Raw genomic sequence first — 21,033 nt, 5'->3', positions numbered from 1 at the left:
TCACTGCCTCAGCAACCACACAGTGTGACCTCCTCACTCCCCTCAGCGCCCACACACAGTGTGACCTCCTCACTCCCTCAGCACCCACACACAGTGCGACCTCCTCACTGCCTCAGCAACCACACAGTGTGACCTCCTCACTCCCCTCAGCGCCCACACACAGTGTGACTTCCTCACTCCCCTCAGCACCCACACACAGTGTGACCTCCTCACTCCCTCAGCGCCCACACACAGTGTGACCTCCTCACTCCCTCAGCGCCCACACACAGTGTGACCTCCTCACTGCCTCAGCAACCACACACAGTGTGACCTCCTCACTCCCTCAGCACCCACACAGAGTGCGACCTCCTCACTTCCTCAGCAACCACACAGTGTGACCTCCTCACTCCCTCAGCGCCCACACACAGTGTGACTTCCTCACTCCCCTCAGCAACCACACACAGTGTGACCTCCTCACTTCCTCAGCACCCACACACAGTGAGACCTCCTCTCTCCCCTCAGCACCCACACACAGTGTGACCTCCTCTCTCCCCTCAGCGCCCACACACAGTGTGACCTCCTCACTCCCCTCAGCGCCCACACACAGTGTGACCTCCTCACTCCCTCAGCGGCCACACACAGTGCGACCTCCTCACTCCCCTCAGCGCCCACACACAGTGTGACCTCCTCACTCCCTCAGCGCCCACACACAGTGTGACCTCCTCTCTCCCCTCAGCGCCCACACACACTGTGACCTCCTCACTCCCTCAGCGCCCACACACAGTGTGCCCTCCTCACTCCCCTCAGCGCCCACACACAGTGTGACCTCCTCACTCCCCTCAGCGCCCACACACAGTGTGACCTCCTCACTCCCTCAGCGGCCACACACAGTGCGACCTCCTCACTCCCCTCAGCGCCCACACACAGTGTGACCTCCTCACTCCCTCAGCGCCCACACACAGTGTGACCTCCTCTCTCCCCTCAGCGCCCACACACACTGTGACCTCCTCACTCCCTCAGCGCCCACACACAGTGTGCCCTCCTCACTCCCCTCAGCGCCCACACACAGTGTGACCTCCTCACTCCCTCAGCACCCACACACAGTGCGACCTCCTCACTGCCTCAGCAACCACACAGTGTGACCTCCTCACTCCCTCAGCGCCCACACACAGTGTGACTTCCTCACTCCCCTCAGCAACCACACACAGTGAGACCTCCTCTCTCCCCTCAGCACCCACACACAGTGTGACCTCCTCTCTCCCCTCAGCGCCCACACACAGTGTGACCTCCTCACTCCCCTCAGCGCCCACACACAGTGTGACCTCCTCACTCCCTCAGCGGCCACACACAGTGCGACCTCCTCACTCCCCTCAGCGCCCACACACAGTGTGACCTCCTCACTCCCTCAGCGCCCACACACAGTGTGACCTCCTCTCTCCCCTCAGCGCCCACACACAGTGTGACCTCCTCCCTCCCTCAGCGCCCACACACAGTGTGACCTCCTCACTCCCCTCAGCGCCCACACACAGTGTGACCTCCTCACTCCCTCAGCGCCCACACACAGTGTGACCTCCTCACTCCCCTCAGCACCCACACACAGTGTGACCTCCTCTCTCCCCTCAGCGCCCACACACAGTGTGACCTCCTCACTCCCCTCAGCGCCCACACACAGTGTGACCTCCTCACTCCCTCAGCGGCCACACACAGTGCGACCTCCTCACTCCCCTCAGCACCCACACACAGTGTGACCTCCTCACTCCCCTCAGCACCCACACACAGTGTGACCTCCTCTCTCCCCTCAGCACCCACACACAGTGTGACCTCCTCACTCCCTCAGCGGCCACACACAGTGCGACCTCCTCTCTCCCCTCAGCGCCCACACACAGTGCGACCTCCTCACTCCCCTCAGCACCCACACACAGTGCGACCTCCTCAATCCCCTCAGCGCCCACACACAGTGCGACCTCCTCACTCCCTTCAGCGCCCACACACAGTGTGACCTCCTCACTCCCCTCAGCGCCCACACACAGTGTGACCTCCTCACTCCCTCAGCGGCCACACACAGTGCGACCTCCTCTCTCCCCTCAGCGCCCACACACAGTGCGACCTCCTCACTCCCCTCAGCGCCCACACACAGTGCGACCTCCTCACTCCCCTCAGCACCCACACACAGTGTGACCTCCTCACTCCCTCAGCGCCCACACACAGTGTGACCTCCTCACTCCCTCAGCGCCCACACACAGTGTGACCTCCTCATTCCCTCAGCACCCACATACTCCATGACCTCCTCACTCCCCTCAGCGCCCACACACAGTGTGACCTCCTCACTCCCTCAGCGCCCACACACAGTGTGACCTCCTCACTCCCTCAGCGCCCACACACAGTGTGACCTCCTCACTCCCCTCAGCGCCCACACACAGTGTGACCTCCTCACTCCCTCAGCGGCCACACACAGTGTGACCTCCTCACTCCCTCAGCGGCCACACACAGTGTGACCTCCTCACTCCCCTCAGCGCCCACACACAGTGTGACCTCCTCACTCCCCTCAGCACCCACACACAGTGTGACCTCCTCTCTCCCCTCAGCGCCCACACACAGTGTGACCTCCTCACTCCCCTCAGCGCCCACACACAGTGTGACCTCCTCACTCCCCTCAGCGCCCACACACAGTGTGACCTCCTCTCTCCCCTCAGCGCCCACACACAGTGTGACCTCCTCTCTCCCCTCAGCGCCCACACACAGTGTGACCTCCTCACTCCCCTCAGCACCCACACACAGTGTGACCTCCTCACTCCCTCAGCGGCCACACACAGTGTGACCTCCTCTCTCCCCTCAGCGCCCACACACAGTGCGACCTCCTCACTCCCCTCAGCACCCACACACAGTGTGACCTCCTCACTCCCTCAGCGCCCACACACAGTGTGACCTCCTCACTCCCCTCAGCGCCCACACACAGTGTGACCTCCTCACTCCCTCAGCGGCCACACACAGTGTGACCTCCTCACTCCCCTCAGCGCCCACACACAGTGTGACCTCCTCACTCCCCTCAGCGCCCACACACAGTGTGACCTCCTCTCTCCCCTCAGCGCCCACACACAGTGTGACCTCCTCACTCCCCTCAGCGCCCACACACAGTGTGACCTCCTCACTCCCCTCAGCGCCCACACACAGTGTGACCTCCTCTCTCCCCTCAGCACCCACACACGCCGTGACCTCCTCACTCCTTTCAGCGCCCACACACAGTGTGACCTCCTCACTCCCTCAGCGCCCACACACAGTGTGACCTCCTCACTGCCTCAGCAACCACACACAGTGTGACCCCCTCACTCCTTCAGCGCCCACACACAGTGTGACCTCCTCACTCCCCTCAGCACCCACACACAGTGTGACCTCCTCACTCTCCTCAGCGCCCACACAGTGCGACCTCCTCACTCCCTCAGCGTCCACACACAGTGTGACCTCCTCTCTCCCCTCAACACCCACACACAGTGTGACCTCCTCACTCCCTCAGCACCCACACACGCCGTGACCTCCTCACTCCCTTCAGCGCCCACACACACTGTGACCTCCTCACTGACTCAGCAACCACACACAGTGTGACCTCCTCACTCCCCTCAGCGCCCACAGACAGTGTGACCTCCTCACTCCCTCAGCGCCCACACACAGTGCGACCTCCTCACTCCCTCAGCGCCCACACACAGTGCGACCTCCTCACTCCCCTCAGCACCCACACACAATGCGACCTCCTCACTCCCTAAGCACCCACACACAGTGTGACCTCCTCACACCCTCAGAACCCACACACAGTGCGATCTCCTCACTCCCCTCAGCGGCCCCACACAGTGTGACCTCCTCTCTCACCTCAGCGCCCAAACACAGTGTGACCTCCTCACTCCACTCAGCACCCACACACAGTGTGACCTCCTCACTCCCTCAGCGCCCAAACACAGTGTGACCTCCTCACTCCCCTCAGCACCCACACACAGTGTGACCTCCTCACTCCCCTCAGCGCCCACACAGAGTGTGACCTCCTCACTCCCCTCAGCGCCCACACACAGTGTGACCTCCTCACTCCCTCAGCACCCACACACAGTGTGACCTCCTCACTCCCTCAGCGCCCACACACAGTGTGACCTCCTCACTCCCTCAGCGCCCACACACAGTGTGACCTCCTCACTCCCCTCAGCGCCCACACAGTGTGACCTCCTCACTCCCCTCAGCGTCCACACACAGTGTGACCTCCTCACTCCCCTCAGCGCCCACACAGTGTGACCTCCTCACTCCCTCAGCGCCCACACACAGTGTGACCTCCTCACTACCTCAGCGCCCACACACAGTGTGACCTCCTCACTCCCCTCAGCGTCCACACAGTGTGACCTCCTCACTCGGCTCAGCACCCACACACGCCATGAACTCCTCAGTCCCCTCAGTGCCCCCACACAGTGTGACCTCCTCACTCCCCTCAGCACCCACACACACGTAATGACCTCCTCACTCCCCTCAGCGCCCACACACAGTGTGACCTCCTCACTCCCCTCAGCGCCCACACAGTGTGACCTCCTCACTCCCTCAGCGCCCACACACAGTGTGACCTCCTCACTCCCCTCAGCGTCCACACACAGTGTGACCTCCTCACTCCCCTCAGCGCCCACACACAGTGTGACCTCCTCACTACCTCAGCGCCCACACACAATGTGACCTCCTCACTCCCCTCAGCGTCCACACACAGTGTGACCTCCTCACTCCCCTCAGCGCCCACACACAGTGTGACCTCCTCACTCCCTCAGCGCCCACACACAGTGTGACCTCCTCACTCCCCTCAGCGCCCACACACAGTGTGACCTCCTCACTCCCTCAGCGGCCACACACAGTGTGACCTCCTCACTCCCCTCAGCACCCACACACAGTGTGACCTCCTCACTCCCTCAGCACCCACACACAGTGTGACCTCCTCACTCCCCTCAGCGCCCACACACAGTGTGACCTCCTCACTCGGCTCAGCAACCACACACAGTGTGACCTCCTCACTCCCTCAGCGCCCACACACAGTGTGACCTCCTCACTCCCCTCAGCGCCCACACACAGTGTGACCTCCTCACTCGGCTCAGCAACCACACACAGTGTGACCTCCTCACTCCCCTCAGTGCCCACACACAGTGTGACCTCCTCACTCCCCTCAGCACCCACACACAGTGTGACCTCCTCACTCCCTCAGCGCCCACACACAGTGTGACCTCCTCACTCCCCTCAGCGTCTACACACAGTGTGACCTCCTCACTCCCCTCAGCACCCACACACAGTGTGACCTCCTCACTCCCTCAGCGCCCACACACAGTGTGACCTCCTCACTGCCTCAGCAACCACACACAGTGTGACCTCCTCACTCCCCTCAGCACCCACACACAGTGTGACCTCCTCACTCCCTCAGCGCCCACACACAGTGTGACCTCCTCACTCCCCTCAGCGTCTACACACAGTGTGACCTCCTCACTCCCCTCAGCACCCACACACAGTGTGACCTCCTCACTCCCTCAGCGCCCACACACAGTGTGACCTCCTCACTCCCTCAGCGCCCACACACAGTGTGACCTCCTCACTCCCCTCAGCGCCCACACACAGTGTGACCTCCTCACTCCCCTCAGCGCCACACACAGTGTGACCTCCTCACTCCCCTCAGCGTCCACACACAGTGTGACCTCCTCACTCCCCTCAGCGTCCACACACAGTGTGACCTCCTCAGTCCCCTCAGCGCCCACACACAGTGTGACCTCCTCACTCCCCTCAGCGCCCACACACAGTGTGACCTCCTCACTCCCCTCAGCGTCCACACACAGTGTGACCTCCTCACTCCCCTCAGCGTCCACACACAGTGTGACCTCCTCACTCCCCTCAGCGCCCACACACAGTGTGACCTCCTCACTCCCCTCAGCGCCCACACACAGTGTGACCTCCTCACTCCCCTCAGCGTCCACACACAGTGTGACCTCCTCACTCCCCTCAGCGTCCACACACAGTGTGACCTCCTCAGTCCCCTCAGCGTCCACACACAGTGTGACCTCCTCACTCGGCTCAGCGCCCACACACGCCATGAACTCCTCAGTCCCCTCAGTGCCCACACACAGTGTGACCTCCTCACTCCCCTCAGCGCCCACACACAGTGTGACCTCCTCACTCCCCTCAGCGGCCCCACACAGTGTGACCTCCTCACTCCCCTCAGCACCCACACACACGTAATGACCTCCTCACTCCCCTCAGCACCCACACACAGTGTGACCTCCTCACTCGGCTCAGCGCCCACACACGCCATGAACTCCTCAGTCCCCTCAGTGCCCACACACAGTGTGACCTCCTCACTCCCCTCAGCGCCCACACACAGTGTGACCTCCTCACTCCCTCAGCGCCCACACACAGTGTGACCTCCTCACTCCCCTCAGCACCCACACACACGTAATGACCTCCTCACTCCCCTCAGCACCCACACACAGTGTGACCTCCTCACTCCCTCAGCGCCCACACACAGTGTGACCTCCTCACTCCCTCAGGGCCCACACACAGTGTGACCTCCTCACTCCCCTCAGCGTCCACACACAGTGTGACCTCCTCTCTCCCATCAGTACCCACACACAGTGTGATTCTCAGCATCCCAAATCCCTCTAGCTACATAGCACACCCTGCTGTCCTTTAAAGCAAGCTTCTCAAAGGAGCCCTCCCCACTCCCTAGGTGTGATCTTCTCCCTCACTTCGCTTCCCTGCTGCAGTCACGATTTTACCGGCAGACTATTACTGCTCTGTTCATTCCTACAGTCACGTCTCCAGCCTCATCTGGGATGACCCGTCAGAGGCATCTGACCCAGTGGGTCACCTCCTCCTCGTAAAAGCTCTTTCTGCACTTGGCTTCGAAGCCGCCCTCTCCCTTCTGTGGCCTCACTGGCATCTCATTAGTGCTGGGAAGGAGGCAGGGCCAGGCATCAGGGGTGGCCTTCAGATCCCCGGCTCCTGCTTTCCAGGTCCAGTCACTGCAACTCCAGACTCATGGACCCCTGGACACAGGACATCCCCACGTGGAGGGGACAGCGCCCTCCCGAGCCCAGCACTTGTGAAACGCAGTATTTGCTCTCCCTCCCAGAACGACTTACGCCTTTAGCATATTAATATAGAAAGCGACTGACAGGCTAACGGAGTTTTTCATTTCTTCCTTTAACTGAAGCTCGTCCATTAATTCATGACGAACCTGTCATAAAATGGAACAGATTATTAGTCTGGATTCAAACAATCAGGTAGAGATTCAGATTTTTGTCTAGATTTTATTTTCTCATTAATTAAGTTTTATACTTAGCTCTTCAGACACAACTTAAGCTGATTTCCCACGTGTCAAAATGGAGAGCGGATGGATGCTTACGTACGTGTTCTCGTAGTAATTACTTGTCTCTTTGTGAATTTTCCATTAACTTTAAAGAAATTCAAAGCTATTACAAAGGAAATATTCAAAGAGCAACGATGACAGCAAAAGACCCTGTTTTCCCAATGTCACAATTATATGCGTCTTCACATTGGATGAACTATTTCTTTTTAATACGTGTACGTGTTTTTGTTCATGTATGCGTGCATGTAGGTGTTTCTCTCTCTCAGCACACTTGTATGTGATTTCCACGCAGAGTTTTCTGAACAATGGCTGTTAACAAAGTTACTTCTTACATCTCTATTTCTAAGACGCCGACTTACCATCACGGAGAAGATCTGCCGGTATTTCTGCGGCACGTGAGACTTTATGAACGGCGCTGCGGAGGAGCAGAACCTGGCAGCCTCCTCCTTTCTTCCGGCTTGCACGTAACACTCCAGAAGTTCCCTGGAGAATATAAACCCGTCACTGTTCAGCCTGGTTGAAACTGTTTTCTCCTGTCTAATAACCAGGTTATTAAACCGTGACAAATTTTATGTTTCACAAACTGTAAAAGCTACCCTGGGGTCAGCTTCTTCAGCCAAAACCGGGCCCCGTGGCTCACCAGGAAGGGCCAGCAGGTACTGGACAGCTCGCTGCTGCTAGCACCAGGCCATTTTGAAATGAGAGATCTGTGTTAATATTCTTCAAAGGTTACCCAAACGGCCATCCAGCAGGTACCCAACGCCTGCAAACTCTGGGCTCGGGGCCGAGGGGAGCTGCTCTGAAGCTGGCACAGCTGGGCTCCTCGCTGGGGACATCCGCCCATCCCCGGCCAGCACAGAGAGCTCCACAGACACAGAGAGCTCAGACCCATCCCCCTTCCATCGCCTGGCGCAGAGACGGGGCATCTGCTGACACCCCGTGCGGTGGCCCCTCAAGGCTGAGACCCGGCCGGGCTACATGGGCTCCGGATGCACTCACTCTGCTTAGTTTTATGCTGTTAAAACGTCTACTGCATTAACATTTTAAGAACTAAGATTGTAAAACCGTGAGCCAGGCGGCGCAGGGTCACATCTGCTTTGCTGTGAGTCTTGTTCTGTTGTCATGACCTCATAACCAGGGCATGGCAAATGTCATCTATAGATTTTGGAAACGACCTTCAGAAAAGACACACAGAACACACGTGACCATGGGAGAGAAAGGACACGTGCATCCCGGCGATGTGGAATCCCGTCCCCTGGGGAGAACGGGCAGTGGCCTCAGAGCCGGCCGGGCGGCCCAATGGGAGGCCACGGAGGCCACGGCGAGCTCCACTCACAGCATCAGCTCGGCACGCCACTCCTTGTCTTCCTCCTCAGTCTGACTGAGCACGTTTACGATTTGGGAAAGGCTGGGGATCAGATAGTGGTGATATCCAGGCTTGAGGAACGGCCTGACCATCTGCCAGTAGAGGACTGATGCATTATACACCAAAAAGTAGTACCTGTGACCCAAGAGAGGAAGTGGGGAACGCGGTCAAAGCCCAGCCGGCCCAGGCTGCAAAACCAAGGGGCTGCTGGGTCCCCAGAGACCCTCCCAGGAGGGGGCCTCGGGTCCTGTCCCAGCGACGGCAGCAGCCCTATGGGAGGAGCTTTGGTCCGGCCTGCAGGAGCACCAGGACGCAGAGCCCTTCCTTGGGACAGGCTTAGGCAGCCCTGGGCCCAGCGTGCTATGACTCCAGGGCAGTCCCAGCTGTGATGACCCGGCCACAGGCTCCCGAGTCCAGACCAGGGCCCCCTTCCGTCAATCATTCCACAAACTGAACACCCCCCATCCCCATCTCCCATGAAAACACACCACTGAGCAAGGCCTTCTCTGGCCCTCAAAGAACAGACAAGAATGGGCAAGGACAGCGGAAATCAAGGAAGCCTTCCTGGAGGAGGTTACATGCCTGTTGTGACCTAAAAGATATTAGGAGGCAACCAAGAGAGCAGTGGAGGAAAAGGGGGTGGGGCAAATGGAAGAGAAGAGAGGAAACTTTGGGGAAGGAAGTTTCTGTCCCCAGCAGGGGGTGTGACGTGGAGGAGGGAGCAGAGGCCCCTTTCAGGAGGCTGGGCCTCTCCCGGGGCAGCAGGGAGCCCTTGGAGGGACTGAAGTAAGAGAATCCCAGGCCCATCAGCCCTTCTCACTCTGGGGCCACTCCACGGCCTGGGTGTCTGAGGGTCCTGGGCCGGCCAGCAGGTGGACCAGCACTGCTCACTGCCCAGGAGGGAGGAGGACACCAGGGTGGCTGTGGCAAGCCCACCCCTCTGAGTTTACTAGGGCCCCCGCGTGACCCTGGGACAGGACTCATCCTGTTTCTAGGTTTTCAGGAGAGAAGTGGGGGTGTGAGGTGTCCCGACCAGATGGCCCACGCTGTGTGAGGCAGAGGGGTCGTCCCGGGACGCCATCGGCCTGTTGCGTCTCCCTGGGTGCCACGTCTCTTCAGAAAAGAACCCGTCTCCTCCCTCTAAGCGGCTCTCCCCAGATTGCCAGTGGGGCCCCCACATGCCCGCGGCCCTGGACGAGCCAGTGCTTCCCTCTCTCTCCACACAACCTGGTCTCTTCCCAAAGGTGGTCCTGATCTCCGGCAAGGCTCTGTCACCCTCGGCCCGTCCACAGTGCCCCCGAGGGCCCGGGAGCGGGCAGCCTCCCTCCCGTGGCACTCACCACTCCCGTGTGGCTCCCCTGGAGACACGCTTGTCCTTAGAACCTCTGGCTTGAGGTGGGGCCTCCCCGTCCCCTGTCCCCATGCAGGGAGGATCTGTGGGGCTGGGCCTGCATCCCCAGCACTTGCAACTGCGTGGGGCCAGAGGGGCCACCAGCGGGCAAGCAGGCCCACACGGGCAGGACGGACGAGGGACCCACAGCTTCTATTTAAGTCTCCTCCAAACATGGTGTCCTATTCAAACATGTGGCATTAATACCAGTTTTGTGCCGGCTGGACGGTTTCAAGCATGATACTTGGTTTTGTGCAGAGAGCACTGAACAGAGAAGCCTGTGCTGGAGTCACCTCTGCAGGCACAGCGGGCCTTGGCCAGGTCGTCCGCCAGGGGGCAGCAGAGGTACGCTGGGCCGCAGGGAAAGAACAGGAAGGAGCCGGGCGCCCTGGGGACGCAAGGGGGTGGGGGCAGAGCCTGGAGAAAACAGTCTTTTTTTTTTTTTTTTTTTTTTAGATGGGGTTTTGCTCTTGTCATGCAGGCTGGAGTGCAGTGGTGCGATCTGAGCTCACTGCAACCTCTGCCTCCCGAGTTCAAGTGATTCTTCTGCCTCAGCCTCCCCGGTAGCTGGGATTACAGCTGCACACCACCACGCCCAGCAGAAAACAGACTCTTCACAGTCATCTAAAATCATGAAACCGCCCAGTGCAGATGAGGCTGTGACTCGGAATTCTGCAGGAACGTGGCCTAGTCCACATGCTGACAGACAAGTGAGTGATCACACGTGCACGAAAATCAGAAACCACAGACTAGGGGAAAACCCACAGTCCACGTAACTACACCCACTTGGTAAGTTCTGGCTCTGAAGTCTTTCACTCAGTCAAGTAGAAAAGGCCAATCCATTTTGCCTACCTCGGTTCTCCTTTGGCAAAGTTTATCGCCTTCATGTACTGAGTCACGCAATTTTCCAATTCCTCCTAAAGCAACGTGAAGAAGCACAATTAGACCCAAACACCGAGCACTGCTCACCGCCCCTCCTGCGGGTGCCCCCCGTGCCTCCACAGGCGACAGTGGGGCAGACACAGCCTGAGTGGGCATCTGAAATCGCAGCGCCTGCGCTCAGGCACGCCTGCCCCACAGCAGCTGTTCTCTGCCCACTAGGGGCAGCTTCGGGCACAGATGCCACGGAGACCATGACGCAAAGGTCCAGTGCCTGCAGGACGTATCAGATACCAACACTTGAGCGAAAAGCATGAACAGGAAACGGTGCGAGTTTCATGTCACTCTGGAAATGAATTCCTTCACACTTCTATGCGAGGAATGATTTCAACAGCCTGGTCTAGCCTGCCGTTGTGGAGCAGGGGTGAAAATGGAACTGTTGGGGAGGAGGGCACAGGAGCCTCTCACCAGGTTTTCTGCCGACTTCGGGGCACACAGCTGGGCCCTGCACAGGTGCGCTCGGCCCACAAACTGGGTGACGGGCGCCTTCACCTTGAAGTACATCTGGATGCAGTCCTCGCTCACCTCTGGCTGTCCCATCTGCAAGAGAACGCCACCATGGAAGATCGCAGACCGCCGGCCTCAGAGCGGGTGGCCTCCCTTCCGGAAACACCACGGGGCGGCTTTCAGAACAGGCCCCAAGCGGAGGTCCGGCCTGCATCCTCCACGCCCCTGGACTGCCAGGCCGGGAGCCGCCTCCCGCAGCCCCGCGGCCGCCCCGAGCCCTCCCTCGCCCCGTCGAGGCGACCCTGGCCTGCGGCATCCCGGGAAGTCAGACCTTGAGGGCCTGCTCCGCACACAGAACCAACAGGTCCGGGCTGAAGCTCTCCGAGGGGTCGAACTCCGATTTCCCCAAGTTGGCCGATTTGATCCACTCGTAGGCCCTCTTCAAGGACGCGGCATCTGTCACGGGCGGGGGTCGAGGACGGTCTGGTCACCGGGCCGGGGAGAGTGAGCCGGGGCCACGGCCCCGAAGGCCCGGGCGGCCACCCAGGCCCCACCCCGGCCAGTCACCGTCCGGGGAGCAGCGGTCCGGACGCCTTCCCAAAGGGCGCCTTCCCTTCTGCGCGCCCGGCCGGACCCTCGGGACGGGGGAGGCTCCGCCGCGGCCTCCGGGGCCACCTCCCGGGCGGGACGCACCGCCCGGCCCACCTTGCAGGCTCTCGGCGCGGGCCAGCTCCTGCGTGACGCCCAGGTCCATGGCGCCGGTGCCCGACTCGTCCGCCCTCCCCGGGTCCACGGCGCGTCCTGCTGCCCGGGGCCGGTTGGGTTCCGCCCGCGCGGAGCGGCCACGGTTGCCGGGCGACCGAAAAGGACGCGGACGGCGGCCTACGGGTCGGCGGCGGGGCCACACTTGTCGGAAGGCGAACGGCGCCGCGCGCCCGCCCCGCGGCCCCCGCCAGCGTCCCGGGAGCGAGGACACGGGGGCGGCGACTGCCGCGGAAGCCGGGGCGAGGGGCGGGAAGAAGAAAGCGCGGGCGGCGGGGGCGCCGAGGGGTCCGCGCGGGCCGTCCTCTCCCCGCTCCGGGCTCCGGTGTGCCGGGTTCCGGTCCCGGCCGCAGGCTCACCCTCCACCTACCGGGGGAACTTCTTCCTGCGTCCCCCGCGCCTGCGCTCGGCCGCTCATTCATTCATTCATTCATTCATTCATTCACTCATTCCGTCAGCCGTCTCAGAAGCGGTGATTTGCCCCTGCCATGCGCCTGGAACGGGAAATGCGCGCCTGCGGACGTGGAGGGGCCGCCGGGGTTGGGGGCGAGCTGAGACCTGGCGGCGGCGGGGTCAAGGCGGGGGGAGCAGACGCAGGGCAGCGGCCCCCCAGGGCGCGGGAAGCCGCGTTGTCCGGGCGGCGCCTACGACCCGAACTGGAGACTTGGCCGATGGAGGACTCGGGTCATCCGGGGTGGGGAGGGCCAGGGACTCGCCTGGCGACGGGCACGCTCGGGAGCTCTCGGGAAAGCCCGTCTGGGGGAAGAGGACGCCCAGGGAGAGGCCCACCCGGGAGAGGCGCATCCGGAGGGCGGCCCCCTGGGAGAGGACCCCCCTGGGAGAGGACACCCTGGGAGAGGACGCCCTGGGAGAGGGCCCCCTGGGAGAGGACCCCCCTGGGAGAGGACCCCCCTGGGAGAGGCCCCCGGAGACCAGGTTGTGTCAGGAGTGCGGAGCCCACAGGGGTGTGAGACCCAAGCCCGGGGGCGGCGGGAGGGGGATGCGGGGCGAGCTCAGCCGCCTGGAGCTGTGCGGATGCGGGGAGTCAGGGCAGGCCGGGGGCCCAGGGCACGGGACCTGCTGAGGGGCACAGCGCGCGAGGGGAAGGGGAGCCGGGCGGGGCCCGGGGGCGGGGGCAGCAGGGCCCGGCGGCCCCATTCGCGAGCCAAGCGCGGAGGAGCGGCTGGCCTTGGCCTGCAGGCCCCGGGGTCCGGGCCCGGCTTCTCCGGCTCGGTGGGTCTGGGAGGGGAGGCCGGGAGGTGGCGGCGCGGCCTCGCACTGCGGGCCCAGGGCGTCCGGGCGGGAACGGGGTGGGGCACGGGGGAGGGGAGGGGTCGTCCTCTGGGGGCGGGGGCCTCTGGGGCCGGGCACGGAGGTGCCGGGAGGGCGGATGGACGTGGGCGAGCTGAGGCCGCGTGGCGGGGGAGCCGGCCCCGGGCGCCTCGGAGCCGTTTCCGGGGAAGGCCGTGGGGTCCCGTGGGGCCCTCGGGGTGTGGGGCTGCTCCCGGCCCCGCGCCTTCCCCCTTTCTTCCTCCTGACGGTTTTGGGCGCGGGGCGACCGCGCTCCCGCCTCGCTGGCAGCCAGGTGTGGCCGCGTGATCGGGCGGCAGAGGGAGGGAGGCGGCGTTGGGGGGTGTTTTCCAAGGGAGGGCGGCCCCCCTCTGCGGTGCTTCCTTTTTTCTGACGGTGGAAACGTGGCCGCCAAAATCGGGGCGTAAGCAGCCATTCTGTGCCAGGTGGTGGAACCGCCCCAGGCTCGAGGCAGGAGCTGGGGTCCCCCACCTGGGGCAGCTGTGGGTCCCAATCCGCCTCCTGTGAGAAAGAACAAAAGCGTATCTTGTTAAAGCTGCGCGGCTCCTCTCAGGGTGGGTGGGAGTGCAGTCCCGGGGGGAGTCTGCTCTGGGGGTGCCTGTTCCTGTGCCCCAGGTGGGAGGGGGCGGGTTGCTGACGAGCATTCCAAGTTTTCTTAGATGCATTTTCAAATCCAAAGCGTGCCGTAACGCACATACGCAGACAGACGTGTAAAATGTGATAACCGCGTGACAGGCACCCACACCGACCTTGGCTCAAATAGGCTGCCTTGGCACAGTTCTGGAGCCTGAGCGTCGGCTGTTTCTCAGGCTCCTGGAGCCCCACTGCGTCTTGGAGCGGGCAGCCTCGGATCCCCGCTAAACGGCCATATTCCTTCCCAAAGTCAGTTCTCAAGTGGGCCTTTGTTGGTAAAGAGACTCCACACACGTGTACAGGCTTGATAAAACATTCATTCCCGCAGAGGAAATATCTCCCAAACATAACGTAGTAAGAGATTTTCCAAATCCAAGGGCATTAAATATTAAAACTCAGTTTTCTAGTTACACGTTAGCCTTAAATACCAAGAGTGCAACACAAAATTATCACAGAACTCAGGAAAAGGAGACGAGAAAGGCCGCAGATGGGCAGCCAGGCGGACAGGGGCACAGGACGGGGTCCGAAAGGGTCCCCAGTGTAAGGCTGGTTGCGTCGCCGCGAGCTCGCGCACACCCCACCCCTTCCCTTGCCGGGAGCTCGGACACATGCACCCCGCCCCCCCCCGGGGGAAAAAGAGCCCCGCCAGGACTTACCTGATAGCATTTTGTTCCATCCAGGCCCCACTCCCCGCCATTTTGTCCCACTCACCTTGGGCACAGCCAATCAAGCACCTCCACTCCCTATAAAACCCCATGTCTGAGAGGAGTCTGCGCGACTTCTCCGGCCCCTCCTGTGGGACTGCAGAACCTCACACGGGAGCCTGAATAAATTCTCTTGCATTGGATTATTTTCGTGCTGGCCTCAGTTTCTTCGTTTTATCCTCGGGGAGAACAGACCTTACAGATGGTGCCGAAACCCGGGGAGAGTTGTAAGACCCCTCCTGGGGGAAACTGACTCCTCCACGCAGAGTCGGACCGGGGAGCTGCCCTTTCGCCGCAAGGTAAGACTTCTGTTACCCACCACCCCACCTGCTGCTGTCAGGGAGTCCCTGTCAGAAACCGCTGCAGCGTCAGGGATTCCTGCCACGAGTCCAGGACTCCGGTTTTCTGCCGTCAAGTCCAAGACTCAGCTTAGGACCTGAGTGTAAGAGGAGACGTCCCTACACTCTTGTTCTCTCCCCATGAGGGGTTTTTTAGGGTCGGGAATTTGAGGGAGACGTCCCCACTTTCCTGAACCCTCACCAGGGACCGAGGTGTGGGTACTCAGAAGCCCCATTTAAGCAGCCCTGCCTCAGGGCAGAGCTAAACCCCCCTCCCTATACCAAATTCTCTATTTTAAACTAGCCCATTGGCATAAAAAGCTCCCATTAAGTAAGAAACTTTATTTTCGGTTTCTGTCTCTGTCTCCGTCTCTTTCAAAATGGTGGCCGTTCCCCGCTTCTAAGATGGTGGTCGCACGCCGCCCTTAAGATGGCAGCCACTTTCCACTTTTAACCCTATCCTTCTTTCTTTCTGCCTAATTCCCATGCGAGTGAGTGAGTGAGGGAGTTTATGTGTAGTCCCACGGCCTAACAGCTACGGGGCTTGTGTGGGCCTCCACCCGCAGTTCCACAGGGACGTGGCCGGAAAGGCATCAGACTGGTCTCCCATCTGGGGGGCACCCACCCTTTGTCTGTCAGTTTTCCATGTAATACTGTCTTTCTCATTTTCAAATGGCGTCAGCCCTGTCTCTCTCCATTCTCTCTCTCTTTTAATACTCATTGCTGCCTAAAAATTCTCACAACCACCTCCTTCAGGAAAGAATACTTCTCCTGTGGTGCCTGTGGTAAGTGTAATACCTGTTCCCATCCCTTCATCGCCTCCGACTGCCCCATAAAAGCCAACTATGGGGAACCAGAACTCCCGCATAGACCCTAAGTCGCCATTCGGATGCCTGGTCCAAAACCTACCCAAACTAGGGCTTTCCATAAAAAAGAAAAGGCTGGTCTTCCTTTCCACTGTAGCCTGGCCACAGATCCTCTAGAAAACCAGTCCAAGTGGCCTCCAGAGGGCACATTCGACTTTAACGTCCTAACAGACTTCAATAATTATTGCAAAAAGAACAGAAAATGGCCAGAAATTCCATATGTGCTGGCTTTCTGGTATCTGGCGTGCCTAGCCAAAGCAACCTCCTCTTCACCCTCAGCCTCTCCACCCTCCTCTTCCTTTTCTGACCCCGACGCACCTGAGGAGCTCTCTGCCTCCCTCCTTTGCCCCCTCCACGAGGTGGCCGGAGCAGAGAGTATTGTCTGAGTGCACGTTCCCTTCTCTCTCTCCAATCTATCCATCCTCACCCCAAATGAGTGGGACCGGGTTTTTACAGCAGCCCGAGCTCTTGTAGCAGCCCTGAGGCCGGCAGCCCACCGAACATCCAGTGTGGGAGGTCCATCAAAACCCTTCCAAAAGGCTCCAAGGGCCCGGTTTGGGGCCTGTTTCAGATATGGTTGAGAGGGACATTGGGCCCGGGACTGTCCCTGTCCTTGTCCACCTCCCGGACCCTGCCCAAACTGCAGACAGACTGGACACTGGAAGGTTGATTGCCTGTCCTGGACCACAGGCCCACTCCCCACACCTCTATGTGGGGAGCAGGCCGGTCTGCGGGAGGCAGTCTCTTCACCTGAATTTCTTGGCCTTCTGGATGGCTGATGAAGCCCGGACTCGAGGACCCCCATCACCCTTGCCGAGCCCAGGGTAACGCTGCAGCTAGCGGGTAAGTCCATTTCCTTCTTAGTGAACATGGGGGCTACCTACTCTGTATTACCTTCCTACTCAGGGTCTAGCGTACCTTCCCAAGTCTCGGTCGTGGGAGTTGATGGAAGGCTTTCCTATCCCAACCAAACCCCTCCCCTAACCTGTGTCCTCGAAGGACACCCTTCTCTCACTCCTTTTTAATCATCCCTCATTTCGGCCTACCTGCTACCATCCAGTCGAACAATGGTCCAGCATTCATAGCTCAGGTGGTCCAGCTGGTCACCAAGTCTCTCAACATCTCCTGGAAGCTACACATCCCCTACCACCCTCAGTCATCGGGTAAGGTCGAACGGGCCCACAGCATCCTCAAAGACCATTTGGCCAAACTGACCATTGAGGTAAAACTTTCTTGGCCCACTCTCCTACCTCTTGCTCTAACCCGGATCCGAGCCACCCCACGGGCACCAACGGGCCTTAGTCTCTTTAAGTTGCTGTATGGCCGGCCCTTCCTAGTCTCTCATAATTTCCCGGTACAACCATCTCCCCTAGCCACCTACCTTCCCTGTCTTATCTCTCCTTCGCCACTTACTCAGGGAGCATGTAGATCACGCTCTCCCCATCGTTCCAGGGCTTAGAGACTTGCACCCAGCAGCACCCCTAAGCCAGGTGACAGTGTTCTCCTCCGGGAGCTCCAGCCAGGAGCTCTGCAGCCCAGGTGGTCAGGACCCCACATCGTTATCCTGACCACCCCCACGGCTGCCAAGCTCCTGGGTCACACCCCGTGGTATCATGTGTCCCGCCTTAAAGCAGCACCGCAAAATGACCCGTGGAAATCCGAATCCCTGGGCCCCACTCGCCTTCGCCTCACCCGTGGCCCCTGCCCGTCAACTCCTGATCCTTTGAATTCTCCTCCTAACATTTATTCTAATATCTCCGCCTGAAGCCAGCCCCTACTATGCCTGGCGATTCTACTTGCAGGAATCCTGGAAACAAGGCCCCAGCACTAGAACCCAATACAGCGCTACAAGCTCGTATGCGAGAAGTTGGACGTGTCTGACTCTTCAGTCGAGGCGCCAGCCGACTGACCTGTCCCCCTTACTTCGCCCCTTTTCAGCAGGAAGTAGTCAGGAAGAGCGGTGCCCTCTATCATCAAAAGGTCAGAATGTAAGGCTGGTTGCGTCGCCGGGAGCTCGCGTACACCCCTCCCCTTCCCTCGCCGGGAGCTCGGATGCTTCCCCCTCCCTAGCAGAGAGCTCGGACACACCTCCTTCCCTTGCCGGAGCTCAGACACGCCCCCCTGCTCCACCCTCCCTGGGAGTCCAGGGTAAAAAAGCCCCGCCAGGACCTACCTGATACCATTTTGTCCAATCCAGGCCCGACTCCCTGCCTGCCATTTTGTCTTCCTGCCTACCATTTTCTCCTATCTGGGCCCCACTCCCTGCCATTTTGTTCCATCCGGGCCCCACTCCCTACCTACCATTTTGTCCTATCTGGGCCATTTTGTCCCACTCACCTCGGGCACAACAAATCAAGCGCCTCCACTCCCTATAAAACCCCATGTCTGAGAGGAGTCCACGCGACTTCTCTGGCCCCTCCTGTCCGGACCGCAGAACCTCACCCGGGAGCCTGAATAAATTCCCTTGCATTGGATTATTTTCATGCTGGCCTCAGTTTCTTCGTTTTATCCTCGGCGAGAACAGACCTTACACCCAGTGCAGGAGTTTCTGTCCCCGTGGAGTGGGGGGCACCCCCTCCTGGCACATGGATGTGTTCGGCAACCCAGAACTGCTCCCGATCGTCCTTCAGGCATTCTTATGGGCATGATGGATGCTGGTGGGTGATCCTGGAGCGGGGCGGGGGCAGGGCTGAGAGCTGCTGGTGCTAATCCTGGCTGGTCTATCTGGTGACCAGCCCCCCTGCAGGAGCCACCAAGCCTCACCACATTTGAACAAAAGATGCTGCTGCCATCACCCAGGAAATTTGAAGGGTTTTTGGAGCCCTGTGCCGGATCTCGGGAGCAGAGCCCAGATCTATTCATTTCTCACTTCACTGCCCTATCTTGCCAGGTAGAGGTGGTGCCTGTGTCTGGGTTCCCAGGCTGGTCCCCAGAGGCCTGCTTGCGTCGTCATAACGGGCGCTTGCATGGGCAGCTTAAACAGCGGGAAAGGAGGCGTGAAGGCTGAGATCAAGGTGTGGCCGGAGCTGGTCCCTCTGAGGCGGCCCCTCGTGGCTGGGTGTGGCCGTCTTCCCCTGCCCTGCGTGGCCAGGTGTGCTCATCTTGTCTGTGTCTTCATGTCCAACTGTGCCTGACTTATATGGACACCAGCTGTGGGGTTTAGGGCCCACCCTGGGACCTCACTTTAAACGGTCACCTCTGTGAAGATCCCGTCTCCAAATGAGGCCCCATTCTGAGGTTGTGGGACGAGGACTCTGGCATAAGAGTTTCAGGGGGACACGATTCCACCCATGCCACTTGCTTAACCAGAAGGTGGTGAGAATTCTGAACATTTGTAATTTCACCAGGTGAAAGCCCAGAAGATGACTGAATTGTTCTTTAAAACGTCTTGGAATATATTTAAATGAGCCGAACAAGTTAAAGACAGCTTCTTCCAGCGCAGGCGGGGCCAGTAATTAAACCCCACTAGGGTGGATGCACTTGAAAGAGAACTTAGTTGAAATTGACCTGGAATCCCAGCTCCTGGGGACAGGCAAGCAGAAGCGGGGGGCAGGAGGGACGTGGTGAGGTGTGGGGTCCCGGCTCTCCCCAGCCCCGCTCAGAAGAGTGAGGTGCCGCCTCCCCTAGAGGAGCTGGAAGAGTGGGGGCGGGTGGAGGTGGGGAGGCACCGAGGGTCCCTGGTAGTGGGGCGCTGGAAGCAGGCTCTCCAGGAAGAACTAAAAGGAAGTCCCCGGTTGGGAGCGTTTGCACATCCTCCCACCACAGCTGTTTAAACCACCCAGGGGTCAACCCCGGCTCAAAGAGCTGCACACCTCACAAATGGCCAGGTGGAGCCCAGCCCTGGCTTGGTGACCCCTCCAGAAAGCTGGAGTCCTGGGGCAGTTTAAGCTGCCCGTGCAAGCACCCCGTTATGACAGAGTCACTGGCAGCTGATCCACACTGCTGCCCCAGGGGCCTGTGCGTCTTCCCTCTGCCCGGCTGGCGTCTGGCCCGGCAGTGCTTGGAGCTGTGACTTCACTTTGGGGCCTGCCGGTGCCGGCACAGCTACTTTCCTCACGGCTTGAGAATCCAAACGTGGAGTCTGGGAAAGGGGGCTGGGCTGGAACCCCCACGTGTGAGGGCCCACTGAGCCCGGGCCTGCAGGAGAATGTGGGCCCAGGGAACCGGGAAGAGCTGATCCCCGAGTTGGGAGAGGCCGCAGGCCACCTCAGTGTGTTGGGCCACACAGCAGTGAAGGCCACAGGGTGGCCACCCAGCCACAGTCGGTGGAACTCCAGAGCCCACTAGGGGAGGGGCATGGTGCGTGCACGTGTGTGAGTGAGAGTGTCAGCAGGAGAGGGTGGTGTGAACTGATTGTGTGGCTGTCAGTGTCAGCATGTGCCATGTATACACAAGAGTGCTTGTGTGTAGCATGTGGCATGTGAGCATGTTACTGTGTGACCCTGTGTCTGTGAGTGTGCGTGTGTGTGCACGTGCGGCCCTCCCCTGGGGAGGCACAGGGGAACAGATCTCAAATCCACGGACATCACCGACCACTTGTTCAGGGCCCGGCTCTGGGGTCAGCAGAGTACAGAAGAGGCAGAAAGTGCTGCCCCAGGGGACCAAGACCACACCGTGGGGTCCAGCAGCTGGCGGGGGGCCTGATGTTTTCAGGTAAAGCAGCTTCACCCCCCAGGGAGGATTAGAAGAGGGGCTCCCCACCTCCATAGACACCTTTCCCAAAGGGACAACCCCTGAATATGGAGCATATCAGCAACCTGGCAGCTGAGTTCTCGCAGTTTCCAGGGTGATACCCAAGGGCAGTGTGCACATGCCCTAAAAAGACAGGGAGGAGAACACCCACCGTCATCCCCAACAGCACTGCATCCAGCACCCCAGGATCCACGGCAACCCAGCATTCCCACCATCCCTAGCGTCCCAGCAACCCAGCATCTC

At 60.1% G+C, this 21,033-nt stretch overlaps 1 protein-coding gene and 1 long non-coding RNA gene across 3 annotated transcripts in view; one reads left to right on the top strand and one right to left on the bottom strand.

Annotated features, from left to right (window-relative positions):
• CFAP46 (cilia and flagella associated protein 46) overlaps positions 1-12,246 on the bottom strand; it is a 140,898-nt gene extending 128,652 nt beyond the window's left edge. Inside the window, exons 1-7 of the mRNA XM_064371842.1 lie at positions 12,190-12,246; positions 11,816-11,940; positions 11,446-11,577; positions 10,951-11,015; positions 8,679-8,843; positions 7,702-7,825; positions 7,116-7,210 (exon numbers count right to left, since the gene is read on the bottom strand). Of these exons, the coding sequence (XP_064227912.1) occupies positions 7,116-7,210; positions 7,702-7,825; positions 8,679-8,843; positions 10,951-11,015; positions 11,446-11,577; positions 11,816-11,940; positions 12,190-12,238 (755 nt within the window). The 5' untranslated portion in view covers positions 12,239-12,246. The remainder of the gene's footprint in view (positions 1-7,115; positions 7,211-7,701; positions 7,826-8,678; positions 8,844-10,950; positions 11,016-11,445; positions 11,578-11,815; positions 11,941-12,189) is intronic.
• Positions 12,247-13,887: 1,641 nt separating this feature from the next.
• On the top strand, positions 13,888-18,581 carry LOC110567587 (uncharacterized). Of its 2 annotated transcripts, XR_002477962.2 has the most exons (3): positions 13,888-15,193; positions 15,989-16,017; positions 16,821-18,581. It is a non-coding gene; the product is annotated as an uncharacterized LOC110567587 (long non-coding RNA). The 2 variants fall into 2 exon arrangements; XR_010340912.1 differs by having other exon boundaries at positions 15,989-18,581.
• The last annotated feature ends 2,452 nt before the right edge of the window (positions 18,582-21,033 follow it).

The sequence above is a fragment of the Aotus nancymaae genome, unplaced genomic scaffold, assembly GCF_030222135.1.
Source record: "Aotus nancymaae isolate 86718 unplaced genomic scaffold, 86718_ANA_hifiasm-v0.15.2.pri h1tg000193l, whole genome shotgun sequence".
Taxonomy (NCBI): Eukaryota; Metazoa; Chordata; class Mammalia; order Primates; family Aotidae; genus Aotus; species Aotus nancymaae.
Note: the sequence above shows the minus strand (reverse complement) of the source record. Positions and strands in the feature narration are given on the sequence as shown.